Source organism: Rhinatrema bivittatum, chromosome 4 (assembly GCF_901001135.1).
Source record: "Rhinatrema bivittatum chromosome 4, aRhiBiv1.1, whole genome shotgun sequence".
NCBI classification, from domain to species: domain Eukaryota; kingdom Metazoa; phylum Chordata; class Amphibia; order Gymnophiona; family Rhinatrematidae; genus Rhinatrema; species Rhinatrema bivittatum.
Window position 1 is genome coordinate 204,921,683 of NC_042618.1, and position 13,670 is coordinate 204,935,352.

At 46.9% G+C, this 13,670-nt stretch overlaps 1 protein-coding gene across 3 annotated transcripts in view; it reads right to left on the reverse strand.

Annotated features, from left to right (window-relative positions):
* Positions 1-13,670, reverse strand: part of IFRD2 (interferon related developmental regulator 2) — a 98,260-nt gene that overhangs the window by 23,493 nt on the left and 61,097 nt on the right. For all 3 annotated transcript variants that reach the window (XM_029599588.1, XM_029599586.1, XM_029599587.1), the window contains 2 exons: positions 6,293-6,474; positions 4,924-5,029 (listed from right to left, as the gene is read on the reverse strand). In XM_029599588.1, coding sequence (XP_029455448.1) covers positions 4,924-5,029; positions 6,293-6,474 — 288 coding nt within the window. The remainder of the gene's footprint in view (positions 1-4,923; positions 5,030-6,292; positions 6,475-13,670) is intronic.

The window sequence follows — 13,670 nt, forward strand, 5'->3', positions numbered from 1 at the left end:
GGTAAGAGGTGCAAGGTCTTGAAAAATGGCAAGATCGAAATTGTTCCAACGCACCTCCTTGCTTTGCCTCGCCACTTCATAAACTTGTGACTTCTGCCGGAAGCTATGAAAACAGAGAACGATGTCCCTGGGGCGTTGGTCGCTGCGAGGGCCCAGCGCTCTATGCGCACGCTCCAGGCGAATCGTCTCCGACGAGATGGCTGCATCCTCCGGTCCAGTGCGCGCGGTATTGAGAATATGCGAGCAGATTTGTTGAGCTACTAAAGTAGCATCCGCATAGTCCGCTGTGTCGGGGACCCCCCGAATCCGCAAATTGCAGCGACGACTACGATTCTCGAGGTCCTCCAATTTTTCCGTAAGAGAAGCTAGCTCAGACACAGTGGTGGAGTGCTGGGTGGCTAAATGGTTGAGGGCCTCTCCATGTCCTTCCACCCGCACATCAATCTCATCCACGCGCGCACCCAGAGACGCGATGTCATCTTTAAGTTCCGCCACAGAAGCCCGCATTTCATTACGAAATTGCTTCATATCTGAGCGTAAGGCGATAAACCAGTTGCGCGCATCCGCTTTAGTAAGTAGCTCCGGGTCTGACCTCGAGCTGGCAGCTGCCCCGCCGTCCCCCTCGTCTTCAGCAGGACCCTCCGGCGTGAAATCGAGCTCTGGCTCCTCATGGCTGGTGAGGCCCAGGTCCGGAGTGGCTTTATCATAAGCAAACTGCTTTAAATCTGGGGGTCGGCGTTTCGCAGCCATAATTTCTCAACGCCCTCAAGGTAATCAACTCCCAACGGGAAAAAACTGCAGTTTATGTGAGGTAGTAAATAATTTAGCAGGGTTTACTAGCTGAGGGGGTCGGAGCTCCGCTATCATGCGACTGCCTCCATCTGCCGCGCAACAGCGCCCCGCAATTATATCTTTTTTGAGATGCGGCGACCAGAATTGTACACAGTATTCAAGGTGCGGTCTCACCATGGAGCGATACAGAGGCATTATGACATTTTCCGTTTTATTCACCATTCCTTTTCTAACAGATGACACAAAATTGTTCAGAGTAGTTAAATCACAAGCAGATTGTGATAAATTGCAGGAAGACCTTGTGAGACTGGAAAATTGGCATCCAAATGGCAGATGAAATTTAATATGGATAAGTGCAAGGTGATGCATATAGGGAAAAATAACCCATGCTATAATTACACAATGTTGGGTTCCATATTAGGTGCTACAACCCAAGAAAGAGATCTAGGTGTCATAGTGGATAACACATTGAAATCGTCGGTGCAGTGTGCATCGTCGGTGCAGTATATATAACCCTGCAGTGACCCCAGCCTGCCAGTATTCTCTTCAAAAGCAACTATGGACAGACTAGCAAAAAACTTGATTAAAAACAGATAACCAGAACTGTACTCAACCATAAACACTGAACTCACATAAGATTCTAGATACCCTAAGCTAGGGTATCTGGATAAACATTTACCAGTAATACCTTGGGACCTAGCCCCTCATAGGAAGATTATTGACAGACTCATGCAGCAGCCGAGGGCAGGAAGCTGAGTCTGTCTACACTAAAGAAACAAAATTATCAGGTAATTTCTCCATTTCCTAGCATGTAGACAAATGGACTCAGGACCAGTGAGATGTACCAAAGCTACTCCCCAACAGGATAGGAGGCTGCCCGGAATTCAGTCAACACCGCACGTGCAAAGGCTGCATCCTCCCGGGCCTAAACATCCAGATTATAAAGCCTGGAAAAAGTGTAAGGAGGACCACATCACATCTCGGCAGATATCGACGGGAGACAACAGACTAACCTCCACCCATGACGCTGCTTGAGCCCTAGAGGAATGAGCCCTAACCTGAGTAGGCAACAACTTTCCAGCATCCACATACGAGGCCGTGACCACCTCCTTAATCCAACGAGCTATGGTAGCCTGGGAAGCCGGAACGCCCTGCTTACTCCCGCCACAAAGAACAAACAGGCGAAATGTCTTTCAAGAAGACTCAGAGACCTCCAGATACCGCACAAGATGTTTAACATCCAAGGAGCGCAAAAGGCAAAACTCCTTCACATACCTGACCTTATCCAGGGATGGCAAGGAGATGGATGGCTTCAAATGAAAGTCCGAGACTACCTTGGGCAAGAAGGATGGAACAGCACGCAGCTGAAACGACACTGGAGTTACACGAAGTAATGGCTCCCAGCAAGACAAGGCCTGCAGCTCATAAATCTGACGCGCAGAACATATAGCCACCAGGAACACAGTCTTAAAAGTCAAAAACCATAAGGAAAGGCTACGCAGTGGTTGGAATGTATGGCCTGCCAAAAAGTCCAGCACCAAATTAAGACTCCACAATGGAACCAGTAACCTCAAGGGAGGCCTAAGGTGCTTCACTCCCTTCAAAAAACAGGCCACATCAGGATGAGATGACAAGGAAACACCATTCACCAGGCCTCTGAAACAGATAAGAGCCCCAACCTGCACTTACAAGGAATTAAGGGCCAAATCTTCATTCAATCCATCCTACAAAAAATCCAGAATGAGAGGGATCTTAACTGAACGAGGAAGAACATCCCATTCCTCACACCAGGCCTCAAAAACTCTCCAAACCTGTACCATAAGCCAAGGAAGTGGAGAACTTGCAAGCGCGGAGTAAAGTGGCAGTCACCGCAGAGAAATAACCACGCTTTAACAGGTGAGTCCTCTCAAATGCCAAAGCGTAAGACAGAATAGAGTCGGATCCTTGTGAAGAACCGGTCCCTGCTGAAGCAGATCCATGTGTGACGGAAGACGAAGGGAGGCCTCCACTAGGAATCATCGCAAATCCACATACCATGGATGCCTGGGCCAGTCCGGCACCACCAGGAGTACTAGCCTCCTGTGGCCTTCGATCTTACGAATTATCCTGCCAAGCAAGGGCCACAGAGGAAAGGCATAAAGCAATCTGTCTTCCGGCCAGACCTGCACCAGAGCCTCTATTCCCAGGGACCATGGATTTCTCCTGTGACTGTAGAAGTGAGGAACCTTTGCATTTCGAGAAGTCACCAGCAGATCTAGGAACGGAAGGTCCCAGCAATCCACAATCAACTGATATGCCTCGGCTGACAATACCCACTCTCCTGGGTCCAGACTCTCCCTGCTGAGAAAGTATGCTCTTATGTTGTCTTTTCCTGCAATGTGAGAGGCAGAGATCATCTGCAGATCACCTTCCCCCATTCTATCAGCTGATCTATTTCCCGCGACACTTGCTGGCTCTTGGTTCCTCCCTGGTGACTGATATAGGCCACCGTCGTTGCGTTGTCCGACATCATGCGAACCGCTTGATCCCGCAGACTGTGGCTGAACTGCAAGCATGCCAGCCATACCGCCTGGGCCTCCATGCGATTGATGTTCCAGCAGGATTCTTCGACATTCCAGTGCCCTTGGGCCATTAACTCCAGACAGTGAGCCCCCCAACTGTGGAAACTCACATTTGTCATGAGTACCAACCAGGCTGGAAAGGACAAGAAAACTCCCTGTCTCAGATGATCCTCCTTCAACCACCACTGGAGATGGGAGCAAACTTCCATCGGCAAGTGGAGCCGAACCGCATAATCCTGAGACTGTGGGTTCCAACGAAACAGCAGACAGCGCTGAAGATGACGCATATGCGCCCTTGCTCACAGCACCACTTCTAGGGTAGATGCCATCAAGCCGTGTAGGTAGGACCACACCATTGGGCGTATGGTGTTCATCAGCTGATGCACCTGAGATATCAATCTCTGGATCCAAACTTCCGGTAGGAAAACTCTGTCCTATCCCGTGTTGAACTGGATCCCAGATAAGCCAATGACTGGATAGTTGAAGATTGCTCTTGGTCAGGTTCACCACCCAACCGAGCTCCTGCAATAAGGAGATCACTGTGTGTGTCACCAGACGGCTCTCTTGCTGAGATCTGGCTCGAATCAACCAGTTGTCCAAATACGGGTGAACCAGGATTCCTTTTTTTTCGCAAGGCTGCCACTACCACCACCATAATCTTGGAAGATCTTCTGAAAGTGGTGGCTAGACCAAAAGGCAGCACTCTAAACTGATAATTGCGCCCCAACACTGCAAAGGAAATATGAAGGTATGCCTCCGACAGATCCAAGAAGGTCAGACATTCCCCTGACTGCACTGCTATTATTACAGAGTGTAAGGTTTCAATTCGAAAATGAGTCACCTTCAAGTGACAGTTGACCCCCTTGAGATCCAAGATGGGATGAAAGGAGCCCTCCTTCTTGAGCACAACAGAGACGGTCTCCGGCTGCAGGGGGAGAGGGCTTTGGCTTTCACCACTACGCTCAGCTTCTGCACCCGCTGCCTTTCAGATGCTTCAGCAGCTAAGTCCACGCCAGGAACCGGCTACCGGATCAAGGCACACTTCTGAGGGATTTCAGAAATCGCCTCAGGAATTCTCAACTGGGGGAGAGACCCTTAGGTATCACCGCAGGAGCGGGGCTTGTTCTTCCTTTAAATTGAAGGTAATAATTTTCTCTTTGTATTAGCACTGCAAACCTAACACCGTGCTAGTGTGGGGATAGCATCCGCATCTGCTAGGAGACAGAGATACTGAAGAACTGAGGTCACTGCAGGGGTATATCTAGGGTGATGTCAGCTGTGAAATCTGACTCTGTCTCCCATCTGCTAGCAGAGGAAGACATAACCCACTGGGTCCTGAGTCCATCTGGCTACATGCTAGGAAATCCCAAATTTGTCTATGGAAAGTGGGGGGATTCAGTCCAAGCAATTTTATCTCCCTCTAGAACAATGTGTGGTAAACACTGGCAAGCCCAGCTCTTCTGGGGCTGCAGAACTTTGCCACCAAATTTGGAAGCTACAGATAATAAAGCAATCAGACTGGACTCTGCGCCTTAGCCCTATACATACAACTGTTAAGAAGAAAACTTACATCTAATTCCCGGGCAAGCTCAAAGAGAAGAGCTATGCTTTCTCCCACCACGATCCGCAGGTTGACGTTCTCGCTGGACAACATACTAGGTAGCCGGGGCAAGTGACTAAAGGAAAAACAAAACAAAACAAAAAAAAAAAAGATTCATTTTTTCATTTATTAAAATTTATTAATTGCCTACCACAAGGAGGCCTAGGCGATTTACATCATCAACATACATAATAAAAACATAAAATTGACATGTACAATAACAATTTTCATGTTTCACAGAAACAATAAAGCTCAATATCATATAAATAGAATGAATAATCAGTCACTCAAAATATATATCATTATCCTGACATCTTTGAGAGGATTTATTCTGCTAACACCACTCTAAAATATATTGTATGCACGTCGGTGTAAATACTCTTTCAATAACTGTAAATTTTTTCACATCATCCAAAGATCTAAGTTCAAATGGAATAAAATTCCATTGTGCAGGTGCGACAATGGAAAAGGAGGTCTCCCGAGTACTATATAAGTGTGCTTGTTGAACAGATGGAATTTCTAAAAGATTCAATTGAGATGATCTTAAGCATCTTACAGGTTTATAAATGCGTAAAAGGGCATTTAGCCAGTAAGAGGAATCTGAAGCTAAAAGCTTAAAGACAACCATGACTATTTTATATATAATACATTCAGTTACTGGTAACCAATTAAGACTGCACAGAACTGGAGAGATATGATCACGATGTTTAGAATGGGATACAAGACGCGCAGCCGAATTGAGTAATAATTGTATCGACTGTAATGTGACTTTAGGAGGACTTCAAGAGCCCAGAAACTGTCTTCAATGGTTCAGCCTCATTTCCTCTCATGTCTTCCCTTTCACCCCATTCTTTTACAAAAGCAGCTTCCTTCGTGGTGGTGCAACAGAAAACAAATGGAGTCTCCTCTACAGGCACACAGTGAGGCTTTGGTTTAGCTACTAAGCTGAAAGAAGTGGTTGGTCACAGAGCAATAGATTAATTCCTTCTCTGCACAGCAGTCTGTGTATTATGCACAGGCTGGCAGAGGGCAGTGCAGCACTTAGCTGCATAAAAGCGGAAATGCCAGCAACAGCCTCTAAGGGCTCTCTTTTCCCCAAATTAAAGGCCTTGAATGGACAAAATGAAAATATTTAACTACTTTTTACCTAATCTTTAAATTCAAGATGTCAGCTACAACTATGCAGTTGATACCTACTACAAGCTCCCCCTCCCCCCCATATAAAATAATTTGCTGGGCAGTAACAAACAGAAAGGTAAAATGTACAGGCTGTTTATGCAGATAAATTCCACAGCATCCATCAGTGTCATGAGGTGTCAGGTCTCAGTCTGTCACTTACATTAATAGCATTTTCTCCACCTGAGAGCTGGGGCAGATGGTGAGCAGGAGGGACCAGGATTGCAGGGCACTGCAGTGAAGGACCTGCAGCTGGGGGTTGTGCTGAGCTGGGACTGGGGACCCTTCATCAACATAGGAAGCGCTGAAAATGCTCTCCAGGCAGGTGAGACAAGAAACCAGATCCTGGGAGAGAGAAAGGACGAAAAATAAACCAAACACACAAGACAGAAAAAGCAGAAAATTGTGAAAGATACGCTCCTGGCTGTGCTATCCCCTTACACAATAGTTGGAAAATTATTGGGGGTTGAAGGCTATTTGTGTCACTTTATCCCTATTCCTCACAACCTGTGGTGCCTATCCCCATGCACTAGAGGACATGACATCCCATGGTACCCACTACACCCTGCAGCTGTCAGTAGAAAAGGAAAATTGGTTCTTACCTGCTGATTTTCATTCCTGAAGTACAACAGATCAGTCCAGACAAGTGGGTTTTGTATCCCTACCAGCAGACGGAGACAGAGAACTAAAAGCTTTGAGGCACTGCTATATAACCAAGAGTGCCACCTGCAGTCCCTCAGTATTGACCTGTACCCAAGCCAACTATAGAGTAACAATTCTTCAACAACCCCCTAAATGAGGGCAAATACCAACCCCAAAGGTTGGAGCCCCCCAAACAGAAAAACCACAAATCAACCCAAGGGGCTAACCACAACCTGGCAAACCTTTTTAGGTTCTGTATATATACATTCTGACAGTTCTTCCCAGTAAGCATGTCAGAACACAGACTTGCCATAACGGTCTTGAGAACATTAAGGGGCTGGGTCTCTGGACTGATCCGTGGTACTTCAGGAATGAAAATTAGCAGGTAAGAACCAATTTTCCTTTCCTGTTCATACCCCAGATCAGTCCAGACAAGTGGGATGTACTAAAGCACCCCTACACTGGGTGGGGCCTGCGAAAGACTCCCTCTCAACACACTTTCACCAAAGATCAGCATTCCTGGAGACTGAACATCTGAATGGTAAAGGCAAGATAAACTGGGAAGAGACGACCACTTCACTGCTCTACAAATCTCCTGTGGCGACACTGACTGACACTTGGCCCACAATGCTGCCTGCGCTCTAGTGGAATGCACACGCAATCCCTCTGGAATTCTCCCCTTACAAAGGCAGGCCGAAACAATAGCTTCCTTCAGCCAATGCATTACCGTGCCCTTGGAGGCCTTGCATCCATTTCTGGCACCTCCAAACAATACGAAAAAATGATCCGACTGCTGAAAACTGTTTGTGACCTTTGCCGCCAGCGACACAGCAGACCAATTAGGGAAGGCAGGAGCTCCACAGTCTGATTCAGGTGAAACGAAGATATCACCTTAGATAGGAACAAGGGTGCCATGTGCAAACACACTCTCATCCGAAATCTTCAGAAATAGTTCCCTACAGGACAAAGCCTGCAACTCCAAGATCCTTTTAAACAAACAAATCACCACCATAAATACCACCTTCAGTGTGAGGTCCTTTAACGAGGCCTTCCTCAACAGCTCAAAATGGAGGCCCACAAATCACCTGCAAGACCAATTTTAAACTCCACGCCGGACCCAAGCTATGCATCAGTGGCCGCAGTTACTCAAACCCCTTCAAAAAACTCAACATCCGGATGTGAAGCAAACAAACTTCCCTGGAGTATAGCTCTGAGACTCACCAAGGCTGCCACCTGAACCCACAAGGAATTGTAAACTAAGCCCTTGAAAATCACAGGCTGTTATCCTTTTTGTTCAAGTGCCTGCTTCAAAAGTCAAGTCGCAAGACAAAAGTGATCTGCCCAATCCAAGAAAATAGGACCTTGCCTTAACAGTCCCTGCAACTGGACCAATCTCAGGGACCCGTCAATTACATGCTGAACCAGATCCGTGAACACGGACGACGCAGCCTCTCCAGCACCACCTGGACCATATGCCTCTCGATGCGCCTAAACACTTGACCTATTAATAGTCATGGAGGGAACATGTACAGTCGACCATGGAAGAACCCGAGCGTCTATGCCCTCGGCTGCGACCTATCGTCTGCGGCCGAAGAAACTTGCTGCCTTGGCACTGCTTTTGATGCCATTAGATCCAGATGGGGTCTGCCCCAATGAGACTGGATAAGGCCAAAAGGCCTCCTTCGACAGTTCCCATTTTCTCGGGCCCAACTGTTGCCTGCTGAGATAATCTGCTTGCATGTTGTCCCATCCCGCAACTTGTGAAGTGGCTATCTCCTGCAAATGTTGCTCCACCCAGGCAAAAAGGCCCTGGGCTCCATGGGAAACTGCGTGACTCTTCGCTTCCCCTTGCCAATCAATATAAACCACTGTTGTCGCATTGTCCAAAAGCACTCTGACCAGTTGACCTTGGACTTGTGGAAAGACTTCCACCAATGCCCTGCACACTGCTCTCATTTCCAAGCTATTGATAGGCCAGGACCAGGCCATCCTTGTGCCATCTGTTCTTAACAGATCTTCCCTCAACCCTTGAGGCTGGCATTCGTGATTCCTATAACCCAGTCCAGAACCTCCAGGCCCAACCCTTTCTCCAAACTGGGCTAACACAGCCACCACGAGAGACTGGACCTGGAAGTACCCTGTAGCGGTAAAGGCCGATGAAACTCCTCCGAGAACGGATTCCAGTACAACAGCAACATCCCCCTGTAGAGGGCGCATGTGGGCAAAAGCCCATGCACCAAATTCAACATAGATGCCATTGAACCTAGACCGAAGATAATCCCAAGCCCTGAGCACTGGCATCCACAAAGTCTGCATCATCTGGAACTGTAACCTTTGAATCCTCACAGGAGAGAAACACTCTGCCGAGCTGAGTTTCGAACTTCGCCCCAAGTATTCCAGAATCTGGGTAGGGGTCAGGTGACTCTGCCAAATTCTCCACCCAGCTCAAGTACCATAACATATCCATCACTGTGCGCACAGACTGCCGGCATACCTCCTCCAAGTTCACTCGGATAAGCTAGTCATCCAGATAATTATGAACTAGGATCCCCTCCCTGCGGAGAGCCGCTGCCACCACCATCATCACCTTTGTGAACATGCAAGGTGATGTCACCAAATCAAACAGGAGGGCCCGAAATCAGAAAAGTTACCCCAGAACCATATTAAAAAAAACTGACATTCTTCCTGAATACGAATGTGCAGATAGGCTTCTGTTAATTCCAGTGAGGCCCAAAAAACTCCACAATTAACTGCAGCTATCACCGTCCACAATGTTTCCATATGGAAAAACAGGGAACTCACAATATCACATTTCACTTTTTGCCCATTGAGGATGAGACGAAAGGCTCCTTCCTTTTTTTTGGCATGAAACAGTAAATTTAATGCCTCCTGCGACCACACTACTTGGCTGCCACCGATACAATCATGCCAGCAACTGAAGGCTATACAACATGTTCCGAATTGCCACTTGCTTGCCTTGGACACTGCGAAACACCATGAAAGCTTCTGTGATGGGGCAAAATAATTCTAAAGCTTAGCTGTCAGTTATTACCTCTAGGACTCATTGGTCCCAAGTAATCACGTAATCCTGGTCCACTCTTCATAAAACTGTGATAGACGGCCTTCCACCGCCATCTCGAGAGAGTGGACCAGTCTGGCTTCATTGTGAAGCCTTGGAGCTGCTGGCCCCCTGGTCGGAGCCCTCTCAGGGAAGTCTATAGGTGCCTCAAAAGGACTGCTGCCTACCAGATCCCTGGTTCTGCCCTGAAGACAGTGCAGAACTCTTATTGGGGTGAAAACCGCCACACCTCCCGAAACCTAGAGCGAGGCGGAAAAGACTTCCTGACTGTCATCTTATCCTCCAGCAGCTTATTCCCTTTAGACTCCGCCAAAATCTTCAATTGTTTCAGGTCCTCCCCGAACAACAGTTTTCCTTCCTTTAAAGGGAAGATTACAGAGCTGAGACCACAAATCAGCTACCAATTTCACAGCCACAGCAGATATCGCACCAAGACCGCCGTGACCATATTCCTGGCCGAAGTCCAGCTCAGGTCATAAAGCGCATCAGCCTCATATGCAATCCTGGCCTCCACCTGAGTTGCCTGGCTATTAACACCATCTGCTGAAGCCTTCTCCTGAGACTTCTGGACCCAGCATAAAAAGGCCCACTGCATCAGACTTCCACAGATTGCTGCTCAGAGGATCAGAGGCAAAGCTTCAAACATCCTCTCCTGATGAATCTCTAGCTTACAGTCCTGCGCGTCCTTTAACGTTGACAAACCCGCAACCAGAATGGTTGACTTGTTAGTGACTGCCGAGACTGATGCATGCATCTTCAGCAATACAGCAGCTGCAGGATATCCTCCATGAGGGTATACTATTTTACTTTGGCTCTTATCACTTTGGGGCTCGCCTCTGGGAAATCACATTCCTGGTTTACCAGCTTCTTAATTCTTTTAGGGAAAGGAAAGGCTTTCGGTGGACCCTAGAGTCCAACCAACACCGGATCCACCCCTTCAATGTCCAACTCCTCCTGTACCACCTTATAACCCAGTTCCTTCCAAACATGTGAAATAAGGGGTCTCATCTCCTCCTTACGGAACAGATGAACCACCCGCAGGTCATCTCCCTCCGTTACTGGGACCTCTTCCAGATCAGCCATATCCTTATCCCTGTCCTGATCAACATCTGCCATGAGATCTGCTAGATCATCCTGATCCACCCTCAGACCAACCCCCATGACCATCTCCAGATCCGAATCAACTGAGCTGCCAGGCCCCTCAGGATGGTATGGGCCCAGCTGGCAAAGGATGTCCCGACCCCTTGGCCAAGGAATTCCTTGGCCTCTTTGCAGCAGGACGAGATGGCTGACAGAAATGCCTTTTTATAGCCAGTGCTTTTAATGTTATAAAGGCCTTATGTATAAGCAAGACAAATTCAGAGAAAAACTCCATATTACCTTCTCCCCTGTCCGGCCCAGAGCTTGCATCTCTCCCCCCCCCCCCCCCCCCCCCTTTTTGACGGGATTGCCGGAGACAACAGGGAAGGGAGTCCCTGGGAGTCAGTCACCTTCTGAGCTGTAGCCCTTCTCCTGCCTGACAGGCTGTTTAGGCTCCCAGTATTGATCCTGACAGGGCCTTGGGAACCTGTGGTTCTCCTAACAGCCTCGTTCCCCCAGGGGGGCTCCTCCCTTCCAGAGACGAATCGCAGCATAGCGCCGCTGTATTCAACTGTCCCTGAGTCAGGCTGCTGGCCCAATAAGGTTTCCTGCACTGGGAAACTGCTGTTGACGCCATCTTGTCTCCATGCGGTCAAGCCTACTGCAGAGGAACAGAAGCCACATGATCGCAGCACACAGGAGAAGTTAGGAACACTGTCCAACGCAGCCGGAGCTGCGAACAGAGGAGCTACACTGCTCCCTTCCCCCAGCACAGGCCTGCCCCAATGATCACACCAGAAACAGCCCAAGCTTTTGCTGCTGAAAGAAAAATATAACTTTTTTTTTTTTTTTTTTTTTAAAGAAACAGCAGATACAGCAAAGGAAGAATTTCAAGCAAAAAAAAAACCAAACCCAAAAACTAAGACTTCTCTGCTGCTGACAACAGCTCTGGGAAAGAGCCTTCAGGGGATGAGGGAACCAGGACCCCTGACTGTCAGACCCCTGGATCTGTTGCAGGCTAAAGCTGATCAGGGATTACCAATCCCTAACCCATGAAGGAACCTAACACCTCAGGGAGCATCTTCTAACTTCTCTTCTTCTGTCCCTTCTTTCTTTTTTTCTTCTTAACTGCAGGTCTGCACCTCTACCATCTGCTGGAGACAGAGAAATACTGAGGGACTGCAGGTGGCACTGTGGGTTATGTAGCAGTACCTCAAAGCTTTTAGTTCTCTGCCTCCATCTGCTGGCAGGAATTCAAAACCCACTTGTCTAAACTGATCTGGGGTACAAACAGGAACCAAATTTTACCCATATACACTGAGAACTGTTTCTCGGGTTTAAAATAAATGCTTGTGATGTCTTTTAAAATCCTGGAGATCATGGATTCTCTGCAGAGAGAACTGCTGACGGAACCCCCACAAGACAGGGAAATACTGGATCTAGTACTTATCAATCGAGGCAGTATTTCTGATATCGCAGTGGATGATCATTTGAGATCCAGTGATCACTGTAAGATGGTGTTCAGGATTAGAGCACCAGCAGTGAACTTTGTATGGAGGCAGCAGAAGAAAAGAATTTTAAATAAATAAAAGGTGAAAGGAGCTGGGGGGATATATTTCTCTCTGTACTGATAGGCTGAAGAACAGAAGGGTCTAAGATAATATGAACTGACATGATCAGTATTTCATGATATGTTGTCAATTAGAATATCTATTTTTTCATTAATCTTTTTAAATTTTGTTGTGAACCACCACGACTGAATATACAGTGACTGCGCAGAAATAAATAAGGGGGGGGGGGTCAGCTGGAGAGGGTAGAGGTTGAGAGAGAGGATCCAGTTAGTGGGGGGGAGGGGGAGCGTGGAGTGATTGTTGGAGGTGTATCCATGCCCGCTAATTTGGTTTGATTGTCCTCAGAGGTCATGTGACTTCTCAAGTGCTAACATGTGATCGTATTGACTAAATGTTTGGGAAGCCCTGACCTAAACCCTTTGAAAATGGATCTCTTTACAGTCATCTAAAAACGAAATTGGCAAAGAAGCTGATGGCATCTCACGAACAAACCGAGTGAGGCATGAGCTTTGGAGGGCAAGAATCCCCTCTGTCAGATGCATGAAGTGCATAAGTAATTATTCTGTAAAAGGTGCTATCAGCCTCTATCATTTGTATTGCCAGAGACTAACATGCCTACCTCTCTGGAAGCTTTCATCATATAAAGCAAATACATTATCAATTTATACACCTCTTTATTATATTAAAACAAAAAATAAGTCTTTACAGTTCCTTCCTTTTCTTCCATTTATAATATTCATAAAACTCCCTCAAATATGTTCGCATTAATTGATCAAGGGTTTGGGTCCCTCCACTGGCAACCTGCTGGATGCAAAACAATTGTCCCATCTCTTAATGAAAGTATAATGCGACCATCATATAGTGTCACTCTGTGCTGACGGCTTATGTGAAGCCTATGAGGCGCAAGGACTTTCTAATCATAGGTCACTTGTACTGAGTTTGTGTATATATATATATATATATATATATATATATATATATATATATATATATATATATATATATATATACATATATACACACACATATATATATATACACATATATATACACACACACATAATATATTCGTATATATATATTCGAAAACGTAACGTGCTGTTCCAGAGATAAGTGCACGTTACGTGCACCTCTCTGATGCATCTATAGTTCCAGCCAGGAGAATATAC